The 27,813-nt window shown below is 41.7% G+C and overlaps 1 protein-coding gene across 1 annotated transcript in view; it reads right to left on the minus strand.

The window, feature by feature from the left end:
• Positions 1-27,813, minus strand: part of DAPK1 (death associated protein kinase 1) — a 257,141-nt gene that overhangs the window by 48,411 nt on the left and 180,917 nt on the right. The window contains exons 13-19 of the mRNA XM_082258253.1: positions 27,537-27,635; positions 27,310-27,408; positions 22,749-22,847; positions 16,562-16,759; positions 11,845-12,042; positions 5,707-5,805; positions 746-823 (exon numbers count right to left, since the gene is read on the minus strand). Of these exons, the coding sequence (XP_082114379.1) occupies positions 746-823; positions 5,707-5,805; positions 11,845-12,042; positions 16,562-16,759; positions 22,749-22,847; positions 27,310-27,408; positions 27,537-27,635 (870 nt within the window). The remainder of the gene's footprint in view (positions 1-745; positions 824-5,706; positions 5,806-11,844; positions 12,043-16,561; positions 16,760-22,748; positions 22,848-27,309; positions 27,409-27,536; positions 27,636-27,813) is intronic.

Here is a 27,813-nt window from a genome sequence, read left to right on the forward strand (position 1 = left end):
CCACCATTCATGTTAACTCTAAACTGATGACCTATAGGGGGGCTTTTGAAGCTTCGCCTATGGAATATATAGGGTACTGAAGTTTGTTGCGGTTTCATGGCTGCACACACAGTTAGGTTAGACATGCTGGGTATCTATTTACTCAGCGCAACCTCATCTTTTATTTGGGTAACTTACTGCATTCGTGTGCCCTAAAATAACTTTAGTGTATTTTTTAATTTTTTAATGAAACTTTGAGTTTCCTGCGCTAATATCGTGTGAAGTGAAAAACAAACTACCAATATTTTATTTTCTAGGGTGTATGTAAAATATATAACATTTGGGGATTTTATGTAATCTTCAGGCCTAAAATGATTCTTTAAACATGTGTGCAGATCTGGCTCAGACAACAAGAGGCTGTCAGATCATTACTTTTCCAGTGATTACAGTTTTGTCTGCTTCCTCTAGATCAAAAGATCTTGGCAGTAGTTCCATGACTTGACACTGGTAGCAGCCCAGTATTCAGAAAGGGAGAGTATATCAAGTCCTCTCTAGTCATTTTAGAAGTTTCATGAAGGAGGGCTGTTGGGATTGCTGTAGGGTTATTTAGGTATGAGACCTGCATCTGGTGAAACATTCAATAGCAAGAGCAAAAACAAGGAGTTACTCTGTTTTATAGCAGAAAACATTGTAGACAGGTTATTAAAAATCTTAAAACATGTCTCATAAGGTTATTTATGAACTTATTTTTTAAAAAAGGCTTTACCTTACGAAGCCTGGAAAGCAAACTGACAACAGGCTCATGCTGCTCAGCTTTGGCAAGGTCCTCTGCAGTTTTTCCATCCTATCATAGAGAATAAATATGAAATAGAGAAATGTTTAATATGTGTGCATTGGACAAGATTGTATATTACTTTTCATTAAAGTTTGGCCAGGTTTCATGATGGCCATTAATTATCTCCTCAGTCTTTAATTGGTCATCTACATGCGGCCCTTCTAAGTGGTACTAAAGGCTCAAGGTTTTTTAACTTTTGGCATTCTATGCATTAAGATATAAAAACTTTCAGCTCCCTAGCACCTCCTTTACTTACCTGAGCCCCATCTGAATCCAGCGATATGCATGAGAGCAGCGGCTCTCCAGGATCTCTTTCCTCACTGGCTCACGCAGCAGCAGATGGGGGGACCCAAAAAGAAGAGGATCTGGGCTGCTTTGTGCAAAACCATTGTACAGAGCAGGTAAGTATAACATGTTTGGTATTTAAAAAAATCTTTCCTTTAGAACCACTTTAAATATACATGGCGGAGGGTTCATGCTTCTAAAGCTAGACATTCCAGAAGATGAGGACACTTACTGTAGCAGCCAATTCACAAACACAGGCCATCACAGGCTAATCAAGTATACCCAATTGTTGTCAACTTCTGTAGCTGCTTTACGTTCTATCACTCAACTAAAACAAGGTTTAGCTATCTTCAGTTCTTCCCAAAGTTACTCTCGAACGACAAACATAATTGTGTGCTATAGAATTTCAGAAAACTGATACGATTACTTTTCATTGGTCTTGTTCTCCATTAATAATTAGACAATGCCAGGTTATTGCAAGCAGTTAATAAAAATGTTTTTAGAATTTGCTAAAATCACAGAGTGTTGGGTCAACATAAAACAATTACATGAAAAATTAGCCACTCAAACTCCCATTTATTAAAGATATAGATCTTCTCAGGTTACTTGAGAGAAAGGCTGATGTGTGCCATAATTCTTCTTACAAACATCAATTCCATTTAAGTTAGGAATTTAATGCACATTTGAACCTTAAGAAATGAAATGCTGACTCTTTTATTCCATTATTAGTGTCCATTAGTGACATCTTATCTGCTTTCATGTATTAGTGCAGTTTCCAGATAAGCATCGTCATCCATAAATTAATTACACTATGTGACATAATTATAGAGTGAAATGTCTGTGAGCTAATCTCCCAATTCAGATGAGATATTTCCTCCTCATTTGCCTTTTGCTGGCTTAATAATCTCTATAACTGGAAAAGCCTTATTAAAAAAGGGAAATTACGTTCTTGACAGGTAGAAAAGATCGGGTTATTCTAGAGGTGTTCCTCAATACAAACGCAATTTAAAGCTGAAGTATCAATATTTTTTTTAATGAATCCCACCCTTATGAGGCAAAGTCTAATTAGAACTTTGTCCTATGTTGCTAAGTGATTCCTAAATGTAACTATAATGTTGGATTGAGCGCCCCCTATGGCCAGTCCAAAAACATGGCTGGGAAGGAGGTGACCACTTGTCTGTTCCTGAGCACTTCAGGGACAAACATTGGCAAGAGAAATGAAGAGGGAATGAAAGCATGTCTGCCTCTTGTCCCTCTGCTGGCTGTCACAGGAAGTGCTCAGAGCCAAGACAAGCAGCTGTTATGAAGCAGCCGTCTCCTTCCTAGCTATGTTGTCCATGGTGATAATCCGTGGGGGTGGGGCACCCAATCTGACCTTATAGCTACACATAAGCACCCTGGGACTATTTTATCATGGACACGGATCTGCCCCCCTCCCTGGGCAGATTGATAGCAGCGGAAGCCTTTGGCTCCTATTTCTGTCAATTAAACGCTGTGCCGAGGGAGTAGGGGGTACTATGACGCAGGCAGTGTGTCTAGGGAGCGACGACACACGGGTTTCCCCATGGAAAGTTGCTTTCCATATGAAAACTTGCCGAAGAGGAGGAGCCTGGAGCACTAGTGGGGAAAACCAAAAGAAGAGGATTGGGGCTGCTCAGTGCAATGGTTAAGTAAATATACCATGTTTGTTATTTTAATGAAAGAAAAAAAAACAAAAAAAAAACTTTAATGTCGCTTTAAATAAAGAAATATGAAAATTCCCCCATCAGGGACCAGGTATTAAATGTATTTAATGGCAAAAGAGAGAGAATAGTGAAAGACATTTTTAATAATACTTCTTCTTCAAATGTATTCTTGAAATTTAGGTGAAGAAGAGGAGATTGGGACTTTGAATAAGGTGCGTAACTAACAGTTGGCAAATATTATTACATAAAAAAATTGTGATAATTCATATACAGAAAACTTCTCTTACTCCTTGGGGACACCTGGCACCACACTCTGGATTATGGATACAATATGCAGCATAAGAATCTCCTGTGGATTGCTAGCCATGCCACCATTGATCCCACAATGGAGATCTGCACCTTTCCTGCAGTCCTCGCATATATGCCTGACGTTGATGGGCAGCACTCCCAGAGTTCCTGGTGTAGACATCCCCAGGCAGCCCCCGGTCCTTAGCACAACATGTTAAACTCTGACCTGATTTTTTACACAGATTGCACCTGCTCCTGAGGAAGTGGAGTGAACTCCACAAAACGCGTCAAGCATTTTAGGATGCAATTCTTCTGTTACAATCATGCATTTAGATGTCTGTTTTTTTGCGGGTGCCATAGTCAGGACTTTGTTCGGGCAAAAATGACCAAGTAGTTAATAGGAGATGAATAGAGGCTGGGGTGCAGCAAGATGGCCGATCGTGCTGAAGTGAAACTAAGCAGCTGGTCACTGATAAAATCTGAGTAACGTCACCTTGAGGGGTCAGGCAGCATAAAGAGGAGCCAGAGTGTCCCACAGTACCTTTAAAAGGAGAGATCCGGACGTCAGGAGGGTCAGAACAGCTCAAAAACTGATGGAGTGTGTGTACCAAGATGGCCACCGACTTCCAGGAGTAGGCCAAAGCCGGGGACTCGCCTAGATTGTGTATCTGGCCGAGAAAAACGGCCGTTCGCGCGGGTCGCCGCCCTGGTCAGGAGCCATTCCCCTGGATTGGGGTATGTGTGGGAGCACTACAGGAGCAAGTCAGGTCAGCCCAGGGGGATTTCGTAGCACAGGATGGGTCTATTAAGGAGTAATGTGCAGAGCTCAGCTCACTTGTGTCTTACTCCATGCTGTGCCAGGCCACGCCCCCCAGATGTCTGTTTTTTTATATGAAGTTTTGCCCATCATGAACTAATATTGTACGATTTACTGAGATCTCCTACTCTATCAGTTCTTAACCCTATATCCCTTTTGATGTATGTTTTACCATATTAATTGTTGCAATCATAATGTAATTTTATTTACTTTTATTTTGTTTCATTAATATTATTTATATTTTGCTGGTGAGGCTATTCAAAAAAAAAAAAAAAAAAAAAATTCTTAATATCTTTTTTCTGTATATGAATTACACTATGTTCATACGTAATACCATTTACCAACTGTCAGTTACGCACCTCATTCAAAGTCCCAAACCCCTCTTCTTCCTAAATAATCAGGGATGGTGGCGTCATGTGCAAACTTTCCTCTTCTTTTTACTTGAAATTTAGGTAGCACAACTATGGTTTAGAGACTAACAATATTGTTAAGAAACTGAATGCACATATCTTAGGATATCAGAAGCACAATACAATCTGCACTCGGTGAACGGACTTGAGCATTAACCACAAGGGGATACCATTTATAGCAAGTAGCATTTGGAGAGAGGCAACAATATAACAATTAGAAAAGCTTCAGCTTAACTAAATTCTGCAGAACTGCCTTCTTGAAAATCTCTGGCACATTTTTCTTTTTGGGAGGAGGCTGGGTCTTTAATGTATGTACACCCTAATCAAGGGGGAAAGAATTGCTCTCAGCGGCGACCCTGATAATGGTGCCACATCCCATATAAATGTAACAAATAGGTTTGTTCCCCTAGTGGTGGGACTTTTCAGGCACTCAAAATTAATTTACAAATAATATACAAAAATAGTTTTATTGAAAAAATATTAGATTAAAAAGGCAAACAGCGATTCACATTATATATGATGCAGATGACATGGGTACTATAGCAGAAGAGACCCAACGTGTTTCGAAGTGAAAACTTCTTCAGGGGTAATTCTGACTTTACAGTATTTTTTATCAACTGCGTTATGTGGCCTTTACACTGTTTGCAAAATATGTTAAAAACAAACCGAGCTTGCCTGCCGTGAGCTTAGGTCATGTTGATACAACGTCCATACTACTACAAGGGCTCCATAATTATTGGATTTCAGCTGTCCAACAGGCCCTCCTGGGGAATTTACGCCTTGGGTGTTTTATTGGGATGTTTACCCCCCTTTTTGGACGCATGTTTTCACCTTGACCCACCATGCAGGCTCTCACAGCTTGGTTTGTTTTTAACATATTTTGCAAACAGTGTACACGCCGCATAACGCAGTTGATAAAAATACTGTAAAGTCAGAATTACCCCTGAAGAAGATGTTTTCACTTCAAAAACGCGTTGGGTCTCTTCTGCTTTAGTACCCATGTCATCTGCATCATATGTAATGTGAATTACTGTTTGCCTTTTTAATCTAATATTTTTTCAATAAAACTATTTTTGTATAATATCATTTGTAAATTCATTTTGAGTACCTGAAAAGTCCCACCACTAGGTGAACAAACCTCTTTGTCACCCTAATAAGAGGGGGGGGGGGGGGGACGAGGCAGGCTTGATGGTGTAGTGATATTCTGGGACACAGGCAGAACTCTCATTTGCCACCATCCTCAAGTAGCAATCTGTTTTTAAACTGTTTATTCTTCGAACTGGGACTACTTAAAGTTTTGAATTTAAAGTTCATAAAAACAAATCTGATCATAAGAGAAAATGGTTCTTATTCTTCTTTACATTCAATCAACAAACTAAAAACTATAAAAATGGTAATTTACCCTACCAGAGTTAAAGCTTCAACGTTGGCACCAGAGAGGCAAAGGTAGCGAACAACTTCCAGAATACCATTATTGGCTGCCAGGTGTAACGGGGTCCGGTTATACTAGGATAAAAAAGAAACAATGACAATGTAGGTTTCTTAGCATACTATATCATATCAGGACTGAGATATGCATACTTACATTTGCACAAGCTAGACCAATTAAACTGTGCAATAAGATTCATACCCAAATGTCAGCTTTAAGAAGACCAATCAACAAGGTCTGTAAATGGTAAGTTACTTTGTAGCAGCGCAATTTATCATTTGATATAACAAGTATATAACGAAGAATTATCATTGACACGCTAGCTGGATCCTTCCTCATGGTACCGGGGTAAAGCAGCTTTTCCTATATGTAGTGATGATGTCACAACAATGAGTGCTTATTTTCTATACATTAAAGGTAAAGAAGTATTGGGGAGATTTTTACCCTTCAGCTTTAAAGTGAATGTAAGTCTCTGAAATGAAAAATGAACAAAGCAAATCCTTCTACAGTGTGTACTTGCCTCTATCCAAAGCACCTAGTGTGCTTTCTGTCTCCTATCTCATTCTTCTGCTATCTGCAGGAGTCTCTTCTGACAGTCTATGTCTGCACTAGACAATCCCAGGAGAGGGCCCTGAACCCCTCCAGCACACAGCAGGTGATTTATAGCCTCAGCTGTGTAGAGGGGGGTGTATGTCCATTCCCTCCACTCATGTCTCAAATTACACTTAGCTCCCTGCTCTATGATGTGCAGTGTGTGAATCAGATCCCCAGCCCTTGCCTTCTGTTGTTGAGAAATTAGGTCTGATATCTGTACTTTGAATGGCTGTTATGAAGTGAGGCGGCAGATAAACAGGCACAACGTATGGTGCAGGACTTGTTTCATCTCTTTGTATTACTTAAGGCTCATCACTTTACTGGGTATATATAAGGCAGGGGTCTCCAAACTTTATAAACAAGGGGCCAGTTCACCGTCCTTCAGACTTTAGAGGGGCCAAACAGTGGCCAGTGGGAGCAGAGAATGCCCCACTGTCGGTGTCAGTGGCAAGAATAGTGCCCCACTGTCGGTGTCAGTGGCAAGAATAGTGCCCCACTGTCGGTGTCAGTGGCAAGAATAGTGCCCCACTGTCGGTGTCAGTGGCAAGAATAGTGCCCCACTGTCGGTGTCAGTGGCAAGAATAGTGCCCCACTGTCGGTGTCAGTGGCAAGAATAGTGCCCCACTGTCGGTGTCAGTGGCAAGAATAGTGCCCCATTGTTAATGTCAGTGAGAGGAATAGTGCCCCATTGTTAATGTCAGTGAGAGGAATAGTGCCCCATTGTTAATGTCAGTGAGAGGAATAGTGCCCCATTGTTAATGTCAGTGAGAGGAATAGTGCTCTGAGGTCCATTGTGGAGACTACTGGTGTAAGGGTTTACAACCACTTTAAACCACCTAAAGAGATTGCTTTCTATGACAGTTATTAACAAGCAATCATGTATGTAGCATCACTAGAATAATTGCTACAATTAGTAGGATTATCATATGCTCACTGAATAAGAGCCAGTTCACATAGCAGCGACCCGACTTGCCGGGGCGACCTGTGAAGTAGCGGTGCGCAGCTCGCACCGCGACCTCGGAGCGGCCGGCACAGACTTCATATCATTGAAGTCAATGCAGGTCGCCCCAAAGAAGCTCAGGACCCTTTTTCTAAGTCGGAGCGACTTGTGTCGCTCTTATTAGAACGGGTCTAATCTATGGCAGGCGACCCGCGGCGACTTGTCAGGCGACCAAGTCACCTGACAAGTCGCCCCAGTGTGAACCGGCTCTTAGGCCCCTGTCACACATACGGATTCTGTTTGTTTGTTTTTCATCCGTCAACAGATGGTTGAAAAATGGACATCAATGCATTCCTATGTAAAAACGGATGTAAATGGGATGATCATTCCGTTTTCATCGGCTTCACTCAACATCTGTTTTTTTTGAAGGGATGAAAGCCCCATTTTTCATCCGTTAAAAAATTGAATCGGACGAAAAATGGATGACAACGGATGACAAAAGGATGGACAACAGATGGACAACGGATGGACAAAGGGATGCAAAGGGATGACAAAGGGATGACAAAAGCTAAAAAATGGATGACAAAGGATGAAAAACAGACGACAAACGGATGACAAACGGATAACAGATGAAAGATGAAAAATGGATGACAAAGGATGAAAAACAGATGACAAAGGATGAAAACGGAAGGCAAAGGATGAAAACGGAAGGCAAAGGATGAAAACGGAAGGCAAAGGATGAAAACGGAAGGCAAAGGATGAAAACGGTAGGCAAAGGATGAAAATGGAAGACAAAGGATGAAAAACAGATGACAAAGGATGAAATCGGAAGGCAAAGGATGAAAACGGAAGGCAAAGGATGAAAACGGAAGGCAAAGGATGAAAACGGAAGGCAAAGGATGAAAACGGTAGGCAAAGGATGAAAATGGAAGACAAAGGATGAAAAACAGATGACAAAGGATGAAAACGGAAGGCAAAGGATGAAAACGGTAGGCAAAGGATGAAAATGGAAGACAAAGGATGAAAATGGAAGGCAAAGGATGAAAATGGAAGGCAAAGGATGAAAACGGAAGGCAAAGGATGAAAACGGAAGGCAAAGGATGAAAACGGAAGGCAAAGGATGAAAACGGAAGGCAAAGGATGAAAAAGGATGTTGGCTGAAAAAAAACAGATGACAAAAAAACGTGATTGAAATGATGAAATGAACGGTCCAGGGGCCTAAGGGCTCTTACACAGGCAGACCGTTCAGATCCGCCTGCTCATTTTTTGGCGGATCTGAACGGTCCCCCCATACATTTCTATGGGTCATCGGATGTCAGTGGAGAAATGTCCGCTACCATCCGATCCGTCAAATCTGGACGGATGGAAACCCTATTTTCCGACAGTCCGTTCCCATCTGATTCCCCCATAGAGATGCTTTGGGAACTGACAGCTGTGTCTCCACACACAGCGCAGAGACACAGCTGTCATCCTCCTGCTCAGCGGGGGATCGGTGGATCGATCCCCCGCTGAGATAAACTAAGTCCGTCTGACGGACGGACAGTGTGAAAGGGCCCTAAAAGGAGAAATCAATCTATCTATGGCTAGACTTTGCAAATCACAGGCGTGTCACCTGGCAAGTCTTTGAGTGAGAATGACAAAATAATTTTATTGTGTTCAAAGTAGAACTGGTTGCAGAAAGGATGAACGCATAATTTTGCTACAACGGAAATTTTTTAGCGGTCAGAAAGTGGTCTTGCAGTTTTATCAAGATACCAAACCTTACATTGTACAGAAAAATATATATATATATATTTTTTTTAACAGCAAAACATGTTGCAAAGCAAACTGGCTAGAAAAATAACACCAAAAATTGCTTTCAATGTTTTCTAACAGAGGATACTGATCAACCCTTTAAGTAAACCTGTCAAAAACCTGGGAAATGTTGACTGAAAATGTTAAAACAATGAATAAGTAGAAGAAAAGCCCCAAGAAAAAATAAGATGTCCATATATGTGCAGAAGCAATTTTTTTTTATGTTGATTTTGCGGATTCTTTTGACATGTTGTAAGTTTAATTATGTTTGTGCAAAAAAAAATCTTCCCAATACATGCAAATTCCCCCCCCCCCCCCCCGTTTTATCCCTGTGAGAAAAAAAAAAAAAAATAATAATATCTGGTTCTGACAGATATCCAGTGAGTTACTCCATCCACACTTTACTGCACTGAAATCCCAAGTGGTATTGTCAACCCTGCCCAGTTCACCACTATGAGCTACAGAACACCACCCCCATGTTACTGAGATAATGCAAGGCGTGGTGTTCTGTATTCCATTAGAAGTAAGCATGTAGTGTGGTGAAAGATGTGCCCAAAAAATTGGCTCAACTGGTTATGTCCTACAAAAACAACCTGGAAAAATGAATTGTAATAATTAAAAAATGACATGTAAATGAAACATACATACACAGAAATTATGATTGAATCTCAACATGTGTTTATAGTAATAGACTAAACACACTGCTCAAAAAATTAAAGGAATACTTTTTATCAAGTCAAACTCCTGGGATATTGATCTGGTCAGTTAAGTAGCAGAGGGGGTTGGTAATCAGTTTCAGCTGCTTTGGCGTTAATGAAAGTAACAGGTGCACTAGATGGGCAACAAGGAGATGACCTCCAAAACAGGAAGGGTTTTACAGGTGGAGGCCACTAACATTTTTTTTCCCCTACTCATCTTTTCTGACTGTTTCACTAGTTTTGCATTTGGCTAGGGTCAGTGTCATTACTGGTAGCATCAGGGGATACCTGGACCCTATAGAGGTTGCACAGGCAGTCCTACTCCTCCAGGATGACACATCAATATGTTCCATTGCCAGAAGGTTCTTCTGTGTCTCCCAGTGCCTTAAGAGCATGAAGGAGATTGAAGTTACTTTAGAAGGGCTGGACAGGGCCATAGAAGGTTCTTAACCCATCAGCAGGGCCGGTATCTACTCCTTTGTGCAAGGAGGAACAGGATGAACTCTGCCAGAGCCCTACAAAATGACCTCTAGCAGACCACTGGTGTGAATGTCTCTGACCAAACAATCAGAAACAGACTTCATGAGGGTGGCCTGAGGGCCCAACGTCCTCTAGTGGGCCCTGTGCTCACTGCCTCGGCACCGTTGAGCTCGATTGGCATTTGCCATTGAACATCAGAATTGGCAGGTCCACCACTGGCGCCCTGTGCTTTTCACAGATGAGAGCAGGATCACCCTAAGCACATTTGACAGACGTGAAAGGGTCTTGAGAAGCTTTGGAGAACATTACGCTGCTTGTAACATCATTCAGCATGACCAGTTTTGGTGGTGGGTTAGTGATGGTCTGGGGAGGCATATCCATAGAGAGATGCACAGACCTCTACAGGCTAGACAATGGTACCCTGACTACCATTAGGTATCAGGATGAAATCTTTGGACCCATTGTCACACCCTATGCTGGTGCAGTGGGTCCTGAGTGCCTCCTGGTGCGCTATAATGCCCGGACTCATGTGGCAAAAGTATGCAGCCAAGTTCTGGAGGATGAAGGAATTGATACCATTGAATGGCCCCCATGCTCGCCTGATCTAAATCCAATAGAACACCTCTGGGACATTATGTTTCGGCCAGGTTGCACCTCAGTCTGTTCAGGAGCTCAGAGATATCCTGGTCCAGATCTGGGAGAAAATACCCCGGGACACCTTCCACCGTATCATTAGAAGCATGCCCCGCCATTGTCAGGTATGCATACAAGCACATGGGAGCCATACAAACTACTGAGTACCATTTTGAGTTGCTGCAATGAAATTTCAGGAAAATTACTAGCCTGCTGCATCATTTATTCACTTTGATTTTTGGGGTGTCTTTGAATTCAGCCCTCTGTAGGTTGATAATTTTCATTTCCATCAAACGATGTGGCATCATTTCCTTCCTAACACATTACCCAGTCCATATCAATATAGATATCCAGCATGATATTTTTCCCCATCTGATGTGATGTGTTTTCAAAGTGTTCCTTTAATTTTTTTGAGCAGTCTACATAGAAAACTACAAAATGACAATAAAAAAAAAAAAAAAGAAGAGGAGGCTGCACATGTGTAAAATTATACTGCCTAAAATATTTACAGAAAGCATTTGGGCCTACATTCAACTCCTACATCAGAGCCCAGCTAGCCTGCAGTAACAATGAGGATGATTAATAAATTATACATGGTATTATCAATGCCTACCTAGGCCCCATTATCTTTTACAAAACTTTTCTGTTTGAAAGCATCTTTACTGATGTTTTACTTCAGACATATTTTCCTCTAAATTATACATGATCAATCAACTGGCAGAAAATTGAAAAAAATATACTGGATAAAAAAAGACCAGATTTTAGAATAGCTTCAATTGTTAAGTGCAATAGTTGTTGCAGATATAAGAACAAGATGGTCTATAATACTGGGCAATGGCCATAGTTTGAATAGCCTGTAAATATTTATAGGTACATTTTTTTAAATAGATGACAATTTTGCAGTAGATATTTGGGTAGATTTGTTAAATACTAGCTTGATTCACACATATTTAGCATTATTGTTACCAGTAGCTCACCTTGTTAGTAATATCCAGATTACAGTTAGCTTCACACAGTGCCATTACAATAGGAATATTGCCATCTTTGCAGGCGACATGAAGTGGCGTGTTACCATGGCGATCCTGGAAGTCTACATAGCACTCCTGATTGATCAAGGTTTTAACAACTTCCATCTGACATCTTCTTACCGCAAGGTGGAGGGCTATGTGACCATCCTGGAAGAGGTGCACAGAAAAAAACAAACATTCACATTTACATAATAAGTCTCTTTCTTGGATGTGTATGGCCACTAACATCTATCAGAATTGTAAAGTTTTGGGGATCTTTGGTAGTAATTTATTTCATGAAGTGACACACGGTTATAATATCATATATTTTGGCTTGGAAGGGGTCAAAACAAAATAAACCTAGAAAGATATTCTGATCCCAAGCAAGATAATATTGTATATGCAGTGGCAATAAGTGCCGGTTCACACTTGTGCGATGCGGGAAGGCTGCGAATTCGCAGCCTGTTCCCGCATCGCATCCGCACAAAAGGCAGTTCACACTGCCATATGTGATACGCAGGGGGTGTCAATGAAATGTTAACGACACCCCCAGTTTGATCGCATATCGCAGTGCGATCTGAATGTTCACACAGGATCGGATCGCACAAGTGTGAACCACTGTGCCATCCGATCCTGATGCGGCTGAAAAAATGCCTCCTGTGCGTCTTTGGTGCGGGTGCAGTGCGAATTTAGGCCATACAAAGTGTATGGCTGAATTCGCATCCGCACAGGAGATCGCATGTAATGAAGGAGCAGTGCGCTCCGAATTACATGCGATCTCCGCAGCCGCACAAATGTGAACCGGCACTTAGGTTTGTTGTACATGCTGGGGAAAAGTTATCTTATCACTAATGAAAATTTTAGAAATAATTTTCTGAAAGGAAACGTGACAGAAACTTTTTTTTTATTTAAAGTGCACCTGTGCTAAGACTATGTATATTAAACTTTTTACATATTCCTAACAAGCAATTGGGGCCCCTTTATACAGGCTGTATCCAGTCCAATCAACAAGGGATATGTGAACAGATCTGCTGTTGAATTAGAGCAAAACAGAAGTCACTTTTTTATTTTTTTGTGACATTCATTTTCCCTTTTTTATTTTAGATCCATAGATACATGATCTGTTACGTTTAGGTTTGAAAAAAACCCAGAAAAAACTGAACTTTGCCAATTTTGTTGAACCTGGACAGACTCGGAGGTAATCCGATGTAAACAAACACAAGTCCATTTACATCCAGCCGCTCAGAAACGAACATGGAGCTTCCGATCAGGTCTGTCTGAAAATCTTGCAGATGCACCGAAGGAGCCTAAAAACAAGCCATCTCTGACCTCTCTATGTGATTGAAGGCCCACTTCACACACACAGACTGATTGGGTGCACCTTTCAGGTTTTCAAGCGGACCTGATCAGACCACTCATTGCCCTCTATGGAGCAGCAGATGTCAACGGACATGTGTCTGTTGACCCCCGTCGACATCTGATTTGATACTATTTGCTATAAACAGACTGATGGGGGATCAGTACCCATCCGTCTGCTGGAACGGATCAGATGACAGTTTCTATACGACTGCCCACAGAGGAAAGCGAGCTGTGTTCGATCTGCATCAGCGGAGCAGACATGGACCTGTCATCTGCCTGCTGAGTGAGGATCAGCACAGAGATCCCCCGCTGAGCAGGCGGATCAGCTGGCAGATTCTGTCAGTGTGAAAGGAGCCTAACAGCTAAGAAACCCCTACTGTTTGCTAGTTTAAGAGGCTAGCAGCCTGCCAAGATTCAGGTGCAGGCCCTTTGCACACAACCACTCCGATCAGGTCCACTTGTCAGTTTTTCAGGCAGGTCTGATTGGACGGTCCAGCAGGTTTAAAGGGAAGCATGTCAAGTTTTCACATGCCTACCTCTAATCTGATCTTGAGGGCAGTCAGGTGTAAACGGACAGCGTAGTCCAACCGGCCACCCATAGGGCAGAGCAGGTTCTGTCCCTGTCTAGTCTTCAGAAAATGAGTGGACACAGCCCTATCATCCGCCCGCTCTGCTCTGATTAGCAGGAAATCAAAGTAAAGATCCCCTGCTGATCAAAACAGAGTCCCCCTGTGTAAAAGGGGCCTATTTTTCACACGAGCAGCAAGCCATATACCATGAAAAACAGGCGTAACTCTGCATCGAGGAGGGACAGGTATTTGCTTACAGTCATGAATATATATACTCCAAAAGGTGTATATCCCTCGCGCCTATGGATGGCCTATTGGGGAGGGGAGGAAATGTAGAAAGTGAGTTGGGGAAAGGGGAGTGATAGCAGCTGCTATAGGATGAGTAGTAAGTAGAAAAGGAAACCCAAAATTTATTGGGATTTAATATTGCGCTTGCTAGTACTAGCCAGGGATGGACAATTGCTTGTCAGTAACCTGGGTAGAAATATTTGGGCAAAAAAGTGGTAGATAATAATAAATAAATGAACTCAATGTATGCGTGTAGCATGTGACTAGATAATAGTAAATCACAATATAAATTACAATATAAAAATTAATAAATAGGTCACAGTAAGATTAAGTCACACAATAAAATCACATATGTGCCATAAAGTGCAAATTAGTGACAAGCAATTGCACATCCCTGGCTAGTACTAGCAAGCACTATATTAAATCCCAATAAATTTGGGGTTTCCTTTTCTATTTACTTACAGCCACCTGTACAAATTAATGACAGGCCACAGCTATACTCTGGTAAACACATCTGAGCGTTTACTTGCAGACAGACAATTTGCGTCCATGGACACTCACCTGTTCCTGTACAAAGGTAAATGCTAGGATGGGCAATCGCCAGCATACAGCTGCAGTCTGTCATTGATTTCTTTTACAGGTGGCTATACACAAACACCTGTTGCTCCTGGGCATAGAGATATACTTATTTTCATGATCTACGGGAATGCTCCCATGGGAATGAGCCTAAAAGTGATTATAAATCTCAGACATGAAATATGAGCAAAGCATATCCCTCTATAGTGTGTACTTGTCTAAATCCAGAACACCAAGTGTCATTTCCCTCTGCTGATCCATTCTTCTGCTATGAGAATGAGTCATTATGACAATTTTTACTAACACCACGGGAAAAATAGTGACGGGAGGGCACAGCCTGTGATTGACAGCCTCAGCTCTGTTACTGTGTGCTGGATTAAAGGGGGGGGGGGGGGGGGGGGGTCTGTCACTTCCCTCCAATTAGCTCTCAATGCTCTCCTCACTGATGTACCTTCAGCTCTCCACCCCTCTGCTTTTCAGAGCTGAGAGATCCTGTGTAAATGCTGCACTTTGAAGGACTGTAGGGGAAAAACGGCTGTAGATAAACAGGTAAAACTTATGTAGGATGATTTGTTTCATCTCTGTGTATCATCGGAGTCCACTCACTGCCCTTCAATAGGAAAAGAGCCCAGATTTTAATAGGAGCCTGTTAACATTAGGTGTCAAGGGGTATAAAATAGACAGTTAAGCTATGGTTTTACCACCTCCCAACTGCCCATCTTAAAATAACACAGCGGCCTGTTGAAGTTGTACACATGCTGCAGTCGTGATGCCTTACTGCCACAATAAAAATACCCCACATTTAAGTGAATGGGGCTGAACTGCAACTGCTCCATTCTCATTTAAAAATCCTGTTTGGCTTTCAAAAAAAAATTAAATAAAAAATAATTTAAAAAAGCAGACATTCAGAAGGCAGTATTCTCATCTCCTAAATACCTGTCAACGGCTCCTATACCTCAGTGGATCGCTTTTCAGAGACCGCCATAATTGTAAACAAACCCTGTTTTATGAACTTTACAAAATAAATGTCACAATGCTTACAAATACGGAGATAAAAAAGGGCTTGTTTGATCGTGCTTTTACGGTTTGTTCAGTATACATACACACTTTAGTGTGCATGATCTGGACACCGGTTTACTTTAAAGGAAAGAACACGTACAAACAGAGAAGGAGAATTGGATCACTGAACAAACGAACTATAAACACAAAAACAAGGAGTGATCAGAATCTCTCAAATAACCATGGGGATAATGTCTAACTGATTAAAATATGAAGTGCCTGTCTACATTACCTTCCATTCCCTTATGTTTAGTGATCTAATATGTTACATTCTCATAATAAATATTCTTTCAGTCCTGAAAACGGCTCCCATAAGTAACAGACTGATACAACAGAAGAGATTTTGACAAGCTGCATCTCTTGTTACACTGTGCCGTGCCGAGATTTACTATAAAACAACAGCTTGAGTGCAGTGGGGTACCAGCCTTTATGGTGTAATAGATAACATTCACGGAGATACGGTGGACACAGCTAAATAATGAAGGAGCTGATTTATGAAGTGCTAATGTTAGAAATATTACTCCGCGTCTGGACTTTCATTCAACATCCAATCATGCAGAGAGCAGGCAAGCTTGTAATTTTATCTGATTTTCCATCTAAAGAATATGAAATGCTATGCTGAACCAAACTGTGCGGGTACAAATTGCACACAAGGTCCGGCATTTACATCCTACTGAGAATTCTCTGTTATATTTTAATATTTTACAAGTGGGGTTTTATATTGAGGAATTGCAGGTTACTAACTGCCGATTAGGTGTTCGAGAAGATGTTATTTGCAGGCCTAAATGGCCCTTGATTGCCTATGTGTGTAATTTGTTAAGGCGGGAATCATTCACCTTGTCGGTTGCATCAAGGTCAGCTCCATGTTCAGTCAGGCACTCCACAATATCATGGTATCCTCTGGCAGAGGCTGTGAGGAGCGGCGTCTCACCTTCCCGATTACGAATGTTGACATTGCAGCCAGCCTGGCACAGAGCTTTAGCCACAGGATAGTAGCCATGCCAAGAAGCACAATGCAATGGGGTTTCGGCTTCCTGGAAAGGAACAATACATTAATCAGACTTATTACATTTGCTCCTAGTTGTTCACAAGAGAGAACTAGAGTGGAACTCTAGCTAAAATGTTTCCCCTTACAACCTATATAAGGTTTTTATTGTTAGTTTGGGGAGGTTGCTAGTTCTTGGGTGGCAACCAGGACAGGGCGTGATACGAAATCTCTCCAATAGGGACACACATTAATGAAAGTACTTTTCAAGAGTTGGAAACACAGTCAATTTTGTTCATTGCCGTTTCTCCATTCTTCAGGCACACAACCAAAGCCTTAAAGCGGAGTTCCAGCCTGAACAAAAAAACATTAAAAGCCAGCAGTTACAAATATCGTAGCTGCTGACTTTTAATAAAAGGCCACTTACCTATCAAGGAATCCCTTGATGTCGCCACCCAAGCAGATTCATGCATCGGCTTTGGGTGCAGGCATTGCAAGTAAAGGAACCTGGCAGTGAAGCCTTTAGGCTTCACAGCCGGTTTCCTACTGCGAATGCCTTTAAAAAGGGCTCTGCCCCATGCCCCTCCTATTGAGTAGCTCATTTTTAATGACTGAAAAAAACTCAGTAATTCAAAAGAAATGGCCATATGAGCTACATAGGCCTACAAAACTGATAAACATTGTTACAGATAGCTGCCAGGGTTTTAGGCCCAAAGTCCACTTTTGCAATGCAGTGTGCTGCTGTAATACATGCATTGATGCATGAGGGGGGGGGGGGGAACTAGTTCTTTAGCTTCCCATCAGGCTCTGCCCACACAGCTCCAAAACCTCTCAGCTGCTGCACTGGCTACATGACAGTCCCAGAGTCTACCTATATTAATGTGAACCTGGGCCAGCAGGTCTAAAAAGTTTTTAGCTAAGGCTTAAATGGAAATAAAGGCAAAACCTACTCTCAGCCGCATTCTAAATTTAATCTTTGTAGCCCTGTAAAGAAAATAAAACATTATACTTACCTTTTCTGCAGCCACTCCAGTCCAGTCTCATGCTGAGCTGTTAGTGACAGCTTCAGTTTGGAGGCGGGTGCAAGCGAGGCAGCCGACAACGGAAGCCCCTCAGTAACTCTATGGATGACGTTCCCTCCCAGCCATTGTCGGCTGTCTTCTGTACACAGAGGGTGCCGGTGGAGACCAGACCAGAGCGGCTGCAGAACAGGTAAGTATAGTGTTTTTTTTCTTTACAGGGCTAGATAGATTAGGCTTAGAATGTGGCCAGGTGTAGGTTCAGAGTTAAGCCTGGTACACATGATGAGACTATCGGACGAATGATCATCCGCTTTTTTTTTTTTTGCATTCTTGTGTCCCATCGAAAATGAAGTGGTTACTAAAGTTATGAAAATTCTCGTACGATAGAATGAAAATTTGGAAGTGATGTAATGTGTTGTGGTGTATTTTTGGACAAATACTGTACTGAAAATGAAAATTGTACGATCTGGTATCGTACGAAAATTGTTTTCGTGCTTATCTCATTGGATCATTTTGCACAACCTGTCCTCTCAAAAGTGGTGTACTAACGATCAGATTATCGTACAATCGCTTTGAAAGAGGTATTTTTGGTACGTTTTTCTGTCTGTGTGTACTAGGCTTTAGTTAGGTTTTGCCTGTACTTCCACTTGCTGTTGGCGATTAATCTACTTTTTTGTCACACCCCACCAAGCTGCAAACGCAGCCGTATAGGGGTATATACACTGCAGCATGATGCTTTGCATCCCAGCACAGTAAAAATACCCCCCCCCCCCCATCGTATCCGGTGAACTGCAACCCATTCAAATGAGTGGAGCCAGGGAAATGGTGGTGCAGGCTTTTAGGAATAAAAACGAGTGGTAATGAGGCAACATATTCCTTCTTCATTGCCTGTCAAACGCCCTTTGAAAAGAAATCCACCATGGACCACTCTTCAGGAGGGCAACACTTGTGTTAATAAGCCCTTAACTGTGTGTCTTGGCAATATAATGCTATTAAGATCAGAAAGCTCTTGAGCTGAACACTATAGGGCTGATTTACTAAAACTGGAGTGTGCAAAATCTGGGTTCAGCTCTGCATGGAAATCATTTAGCTTCCAGGTTTTGGAATAAGTTGAAGTTAAAAGCTGATTGGCTATCATGCACAGCTGTACCAGATGTTGCACTATCCAGCTTTAGTAAATCAACCCCATTCAGTATGCTGAAAGAAATAGCAGTCATCTGCCATGAAACTAGTTTGTACACCAATATGTAAAGTGTAACCTTTCCAATCTAAACATTTTTTTTTTTTTTTTTTAGTTTTGGGTAGAGTGGGAAATTTTTAGGACCCTTGTCCGATTTCTACTGCTGTTCAAGGCTCAATTACTGAGATTTAGCCTTACTTATTGACCTGCTGAAATTTTACCAGACAAGAAGTTATGAAAAATATCAAATAGAAACTTATTTTATTCTTTTTAATAGAGGACAGCTTGAACCCCTGTTAGATTTTAATTTCTGTTCCTGTTACAGTTTTTTTCTCATCTGTTAAAATCTTGCAAGCAGACCAGAAATGTAAAGTGATTGTAAAGGAACATTTTTTTTTTACCAAACATGTCTATACTTAACTGCTCTGTGCAATAGAACTGCAGAGAGGCCCCAAACCACCTCTTTTCAGGTCTCCTGCTGGCGCTCCTGGCCCCTCCTATCTGTCCAGTGCCCCCACAGGAAGCCGCCTCCCATGGGGACACTCGTGCATGCTCGCTCCTGAGCCCCGCCGCTGCGTCCATTGACACAGACAGCAAGACCCGGCCCCGCCCCCACTCCCTCGTCACTGGAGTTGATTGAAAGAAGCTGGGACCAATGGCTCCCGCTGCTATTAGGCCCCTTTCACACATGCTGTCCGTTTGTCCGTTTTTCATCCATCCGTTGACGGATGAAAAACGGACATCAATGCATCTCTATGTAAAAACGGATGACAACTGATGATCATCAGTTAACATCCGTTTTCATCCACTTCCGTCAATGTCCGTTTTTTTGAACGGATGAATGCCCTATTTTTCATCCGTCAAAAAAACGGATCGGACGAAAAACGGATGACAACGGATGAAAAACTGATGTCAACTGATGACAACGGATGACAACGGATGAAAAACTGATGTCAACTGATGACAACGGATGAAAAACGGATAACAACTGATGAAAAACGGATGAAAAACGGATAACAACTGACGAAAAACGGATGAAAAACGGATGAAAAACAGATGAAAAACAGATGAAAAACTGATGCAAAATGGATGAAAAACGGATGAAAAACTGATACATTTAACGTGACTGAACTGATGAACTGAACGGACTGTATATGTGAAAGGGGCCTTAATCTGCCCAATGAAGAGGGAGACAGCAGCGAAAGCCACTGCTCTCCTGCACATCGCTGGATCCAATTAGGCTCAGGTAAAGATAAGGGAAGCTAGGGGGATCCTGGAGCAGAGAAGGTTTTTTACCTTAATGCATAGAATCCATTAAGGTAAAAAACCTTAATGGATTTAGAACCAATTAAAGGTCAATCGCTCTAATGGAGCCCTGAATAACAGTAAAAAACCTGAGGGGGGTTCCAACTCATCCTTGTGCTTTCTAAAATTAAAAAATAAAAATACTGACTCCACATACACTTTAAATACATAGATGCTGCGGATCATCATATTACATTGCAAATTATTAGCTATCCAATCCACAGGAAATTATCAAAAAAGCAGAGAGCGTTATTAACAGTTAATTTAATACATATAAATGGCAGCCGGTGTACTAGTCCTGCACTTTATATTGGTAAAAACTTAGCACTGTGTTAAGTAAAAAGAAACAAAATGCTGAGGTTACACATAGGTATGCGTTATGAACACACCTTTGCAGGCATTGTACAAAATCCAAGGAGCTTATTATTTTTCTAACATAAAAACTCCCTGCGACACCATATAACTGATCCATTTGTGTGGAAACCTTTTTGTCCCCTGTGCCTCTTTCATGCATATAAAGACATTAACTCTTATTCATAGTGTGTCACGGAAAAAGCTTGTGTCTCCCACTCAAAGCACTGTTCGTGAGCCATTGCTAAAGCAGCTAAAAGTGCGTTGGGGTGCCATAACACACACACGTCACACAGTTAAGAAGTGGAAAATATCCAAGAAGGAAAGCCTCCTTGACAACAAGAAGTGAAATACATAGTGACAGATTACATTGTGCAAGGCAGGCAACTAGACAAGAAAAACGCTTATTTAAATTAACTCTATGTTGTTGGAAAAGACTGTTTTTTTTTTATTCCATTATATATATATATATATATATATATATATATATATATATATATATATATACACACACACACACACACACACACTGCTCAAAAAAGAAATAAAGGAACACTTTTTAATCAGAGTATAGCATCAGGTCAATTAAAGTCCTGGAATATTGATCAGGTCAGTTAAGTAGCAGAGGGAATGTTAATCAGTTTCAGCTGCTTTGGTGTTATTGAAATTAACAGGTGAACTAGATGGGCAACAATGAGACAACCTTCAAAAACAGGAATGGTTTTACAGGTGGAGGCCACTGACATTTTTTTCCAACTCATCTTTTCTGACCGTTTTTCACTAGTTTTGCATTTGGCTAAGATTAGTGTCACTACTGGTAGCATGAGGCAATACTTGGACCCTATAGAGATTGCACAGCCAATACAACTTCTCCAGGATGGCACATCAATACGTGCCAAAGGCAGGTTTGCTGTGTCTCCCAGCACAGTCTCAAGAGCATGGAGGATATTCCAGGAGACAGGCAGTTACCCTAGGAGAGCTGGACAGGGTCATAGAAGGTTTTTAACCCATCAGCAGGACCGGTATCTGCTCCTTTGTGCAAGGAGGAACAGGGTGAGCACTGCCAGAGCCCTACAAAATGACTTCCAGCAGGCCAATGGTATGAATGTCTCTGACCAAACAATCAGGCTTTATGAGGGTGGCCTGAGGGCCAGACATCCTCTAGTGGGCCCTGTGCTCATTGCCCGACACCATGGAGCTCAATTGGCATTTGCCATTAAAATATCAGAATTGGCAGGTCTGCCATTGGTGCCCTGTGCTTTTCACAGGTGAGTGCAGGTTCACCCTGAGCACATGTGACAGACGTAAAAGGGTCTGGAGAAGCCATGGAGAATGTTATGCTGCCTGTATCATCGTTTAGCATGACCAGTTTGGTGGTGGATCAGTGATGGTCTGGGGAGGCATATCCATGGAGGGATGCACAGACCTCTGCAGGCTACACAATGGCACCCTGACTGTCATTAGGTATCGGGATGAAATCCTTGGACCAATGTTCAAACCCTACGCTGGTGTAGTGGGTCCTGGGTTCCTCCTGGTGCACAATGTTGGCCTCATGTGGCGAGAGTATTCAGACAGTTTCTGGAGGATAAAGGAATTGATAGCATTGAATGGCCCCCACGCTCGTCTGAGCTGAATTCAATAGAACACCTCTGGAACATTATGTTACAGTCCATCCGATCCCGCCAGGTTGCATATCAGTCTGTTAAGGAGCTTAGTGATGCCCTAGTCCAGATCTGGGAGGACATACCCAAGGACACCATCCGTCATCTCATTAGGAGCTTGCCCCAACGTTCTCAGGTATACATACAAGCACTTGGTGGCCATACAAACTACTGAGTACCATTTTGAGTTGCTGCAATTAAATTTCAGCAAAATAAGACTAGCCTGCTGCATCATTTTTTCACTTTGATTTTCGGGGTGTCTTTGAATCCAGCCCTCTGTAGGTTGCTAATTTTCATTTTCATCAAACAATGTGGCATTCTTTTGTTCCTAACACATTACCCAGTCCATATTAGTATAGATAACCAGCGTGATATTTTTCCCCATTGAAAGCTGATGCGTTTTCAAAGCGTTCCTTTAATTTTTTTTTGAGCAGTGTATATACTGTATGTAACAGAAGCAAGCAATACGTTAAATTTGGATATTTACACTACTAATACCATCTAGAAACCCATACATACCTTGTCCTGAATGTCTGGATTTGATCCAATACTGCACAAATACTGGATGACCTCCACATGGCCATAGCGAGCTGCGACATGCAGGGCAGTTTCCCCAGACTACAATATAAAAAAAAGTCAGAAAATGTTAAAAAGAAAAAAAAAATGTGCATTTCCTTTTTAACTTTCTATGAAAAAGAAAACCCTGCAAGCTTCTTTTGTATCTGTACAGTATTGTACTACAAACCATTGCAGTTCATAATCAGATTTCAGTTTACTGTACTCAAGATCAATAAGCATGAAATTTGATTTCTGTGACTTACTGCCTTTACACTGCCTTAGAAATGAAGCCCAATCATGTTGCCTGTGAACTGTACAATATCAGCAGGTACAAACCACTCAAGAGCATTGCACTGGTAAGCATTTGCATAGCATACAGAGAAAAGTAATTATTGACTTTGTCATAGAAGAAAAAAGGCATGTGTGCAAGCTAAGATAAGGAGAAGGATATGGATGACCAAGGTTTGTGTGTGTACCTACAGTTTCCACCTTACTTTAAATGTTACCTTTTTCCTTCCCATTTATTGTTCTGTAAAAACTGCTTATCTTCAACAAAATTTGGTAATTATTATTGTAGCACAACAAAAACCAAAAATATACAGTTGATAGAATACACATAAATGTCAGCAATTTTCCAGCATTGTTTCAGTTTTTGGATGCACCAATTACACCCTCTTAAAGTGACCTGTGACCAGAATAAACATAGTAAAGTATTTACATACTCTGGACAAGCAGTAAACAACTTTAACACAAGCCCTAATTCACCTCTGCAGCTATAGGCAGCTTGGAGAAGTTTATCTTCATTTTTCACAAAAAAGGCACTGAAAACCTTTTCTTTTTCCTAATACTTTCTACTGCAGGAGATATTTCATGTAAGTCTAAGAAGAGGCAGATGTAAATAGACATGCATTTTGCCTTCAAGTCCGTCTAGGTCTGAAGAAAAAAAAAAATGGAAAAAGGTGTGCATCCTTTCTAATTCTTTCAGGCCTAATAATATGACGAATTGGAAGTTAAAGGATGTAAAAAGACATGCCCCCTTTTACAACCAACTGCCCCCGTAGGCCTAACATGAGTTTGTTATGGTCCGGGTGGAAAATACTGTACCGTTTTGCTCTAATTCAGCAAGGAATCTGTTCACTGATCTCTTGCGGATTGGAACAGACAAGGCCCCTGTGAAAGGGCACTAACCTGTTAAAACTGACTGAAACCAAATAGTTTTTGTTGTAATCTTTAAAGCCCAACTCCAGCCAGATAAAAAGTTATCCCTTGCAGTAAATCTGTGAATAAATGGTTTAATAGCTCATTTTGTCCAGTGGAGAAGAGAAACAGTTTTATTTACCTGATCTTCCACTCCCTTGGCACACGGCGCTCCCCCACAATTTGGTGGTGGACTGTCCCTCGGCATCCTCATGTCCAGAGTAGAGCATTGCACCCTGTTCTGGTCTTGAGGACGTCAGGACCCTAACAGTGAGAATGCGGGGGTGCAGAAGCTACAGAGACCAATCTAGCTGCAGGGAGGAGCAGAGGATTGGGCAAATAGATTCCTCTCCTAGATATAAACGAGCAATTAACCACTGCAGTGCATGCACAGTCACACTGCAAAGGATGATGTTTTATTTGCCAGGGGTTTAAGTTTAAATTACCTCACATTACAAGAAGCTAGAGCTGTCATGGCTTGTTTTTTAAAGCCTTTTCACTGCTTTCTAAGAATATGTCCAAAGTGCACTTTAAAGGTGGGGCCATCAACCTAAAGTTTGCATTGTGACAGCGGGAAAGGCGAAGTGATTAATGGGCACTGTGTGTCACCTCGCATGCGTTTGTATGTAGGAAACTAAGGTGGAATCCGGTCCATGTTTTCCGGGAAACCTTGGCAGTGCGAGTTCCAAATCAGATTTTGCGCTCCACTGGTGACCACCAGCAGGTGGTTTAAATAAGGAAGGACTGGAGCAAGAGGTTGCTCTGGCCTGGGACTCAGGGAAGCGAATGCCGGAGAGAGCTGCATGTGGACATTGGTCTATAAGAGAAAGGAAAAGGTTTGCAAAAGGTTTGTTTTCGGTTGGTGACTGGGAGAAGCACTTCACCTGTGAGGTAGGAACCTGTAATGTTTAGTTAGTGCCTGGATGGCAAGGATTTACTTTGTTTTGTTTGTTTTTATGAAACCTTTTTAGGGATCGACCAATATCGTTTTTTCAGGGACGATGCCGATTTTCCGGTCACCCTTCAGGCCGATAGCCGAAATTAGATGCCAACATTCTGTACATTTAAAGTTTTTATTTTTACACTGTCCTTTTAATTTTTTTTTTTTTTTTTTTTAATCACATTTATTGGTGTCACAAGGAATAGGCAGTGACAGGTACTCTTTATGGAGGGATCTGGGGTCTATTAGACCCCAAACTCCTCCTCTGCAATTAACAGCATTCAAAATGCCAAGTTTTGCTGTTTTGAATACTGTCATTTTTATTTAAATCTGGCGCCTTTAATGGTCCTTTCACACGGTCCACTGTGCGGTGCGGACCCTTCTCTGCTCAGTGGGGATTGATCCGCAGATCCCCGCTGAGCAGGCGGATGACAGCTCTGTCTCCACACTGTGTGCGGAGAGGGAGGTGTCAGAGCCCCGCTGCTCTCTATGGGGAATCGGATGAGAGTGGACCGCCTGTCCGCTCTCATCCAATCCGATCCCCTGGACGGATGTAAAATTGGGTTTCCATCCATCCGGATTTCACAGACAGGATCGGAAGCGGATGGCAGCGGGTGTTAGCGGACATGTCTCCGCTGACATCCGCTGCCCCTTAGGAATGCATGGAGGATCCGATCAGATCCGCCTAAAAAACTGACAGGTGGATCTGATCGGATCATTCATGTGAAAGGGGCCTAAGGCTCCAGTAACCGGAAGTGATGCATCACTCCGGTACAACCACTTGAAGCATTATCGGCCATATCGGCAAGTTTTTGACCGATAATTCAAAAAAAGTGAATATCGGCCCCACCGATAATCGGTCGATCGCTAAACCTTTTATATAAAGCTGGCTACAAGTCAGACTTAAGAAAAGACCCGCCGTTTAGACTGCCCTTTTCCTAGGGTAGGTGATCCACACTTGAGCTAATCCCCACAGCATGTAAACCCTAACAATGAACTTATCTGCACCCTTTTGGTCTCCAAATATACCATTCAAAGTGTTTTGGCATCTATGTTCAATAAGTACAAAAAGTATCAGCAAATTTGCCAGAACTCTTGTGAGCTAATAACTTCCTATGCCCTCTGCCTGTGTACAAGAAGGGGTTTTGGAAAAGTTGTGAGGTCTGTGTTGTTTGCAATTCTTCAGAAATGAAGTAAGCAGGGCTGATACCATAATCTTAGGAATTTAGAGCTCAAAGTACATTGTGATGTCATGTCAAAGAAAAGGCAGGGCACGCCATATTTCTGGCAAATGAACAGTTATTTTTACGTACTTGCAGTGAGTTTAAGGGAATAAAACATTAGAAATGTGCTAGTATTGCAGAAATGTACTAAAAATTATTATTATTATTTTTTTTTTTTTTGCCATGACATATGCTTTAGTGCAATTGGGTAACTATACTAACCCTTTTCTTTAGTTCAATAATTTTTATTAGAAGTTTTCATAATAAAATACAACAATACAAGTAGAAAAGAGGGGAAAAAAAAAAACAACAAGAAAACAACAAGCCGCTGGAAACACAATAATGCAATGTGGGGATATGGGTAAGCATGATAAAATCAAACACAGAATGCACCCACCCCCCCCACCCCGCCCACCCCAAACATCCCGACCTTACACCATCTTAAGAGAAAATAGAGTAGGGGGGTTGGGGGGACCCCCAAGCTCAGGCCTGACAGCCGCTATTAACCAACGTCCCCACAGAGGGACCATTAAGGTAACACATGAGGGGGGAAAGGAAAGAGAGATAAAGGAAAGAAAAGTAAGAGAGAGAAGGAGAGATAGGGAAAGAGGGGTGGGATGGGTAACCCAGAATCACTGCATAAAAGCCCAGCTGATGTAATTAGGGGGCCACCCCCAGGGGGAGTGCATGTCCCACCCTATTCCATCTCCAGAGAGACCCAAGAAGCCCAAGGGGCACCAATCAACCCAAGTCGGTCCGGGGGTCTCCCTCCAAATATCGTAGCCATGGGTGCCAAACCTTCTCAAACAGCTTTACCCTATCGTTCAACACAGCCGATAAACTTTCATTAATCATCAGCCAAGTCAATTTTGCTCTAAACAGTTCAAGGGGTATCGTTGCCGAGCGCCAGGACCTATACTAACCCTTTTCAAACACCATCATATCTGAACAAATAGGTTACAATATTATTTCCAGTCTAGTGTACATGTAGTTGAGATTCCAACTCTCTACACCAGAAACAATAGAAGGAGCACATGGTAGATGTTAGGATTACACTTGCTGACAGTTTAGTACTACTGTAGAATCTGAAGTGAGCATTTAAAACATCCACACTACTCATTAAATAAAATAACTGGAACAATTTGTTAATCAGAAATTATACCTTATCCTTAACATCCAGGGGACAATTATTTTGATGGAGGAATTTCAATGTCTCAACATGACCGTGGCGAGAGGCCCAATAAAGTGCATTAGATCCAGCCTAAGCGAATATGGAAAAAAACAACAGTTTTAGTCTCAATAAGGGGAAACTAATTCGACACACACAGCCATACTGCCTTTATTCAAGGGTAAATTTGAAGAACACATTTTTTGTAAAACTATACAGACCTTATCCATCACATCAATGTGTGCCCCACGTTTAATCAGTAACTCCAGCATTTGAATGTTTCCACAGCCTGCAGCAATTAATAGTGGAGGAGTGCCATGCTGAAAAACAAACCATGCAAAGAAATGAGAAAACTGCACTCTACATCACAAACTTGCTCCACAATTGTCATTTCTAAGGGCTAAATATAATAGACCTAAAATTAGGTATGTTTTGCAGCAAATACCTACATGGCCAGTTAAAGCCCCACTAAGGATTTGGACAGTATAATTAGGTGGC

This window comes from Pelophylax lessonae (genome assembly GCF_965119305.1).
Source record: "Pelophylax lessonae genome assembly, chromosome: 1".
NCBI lineage: Eukaryota > Metazoa > Chordata > Amphibia > Anura > Ranidae > Pelophylax > Pelophylax lessonae.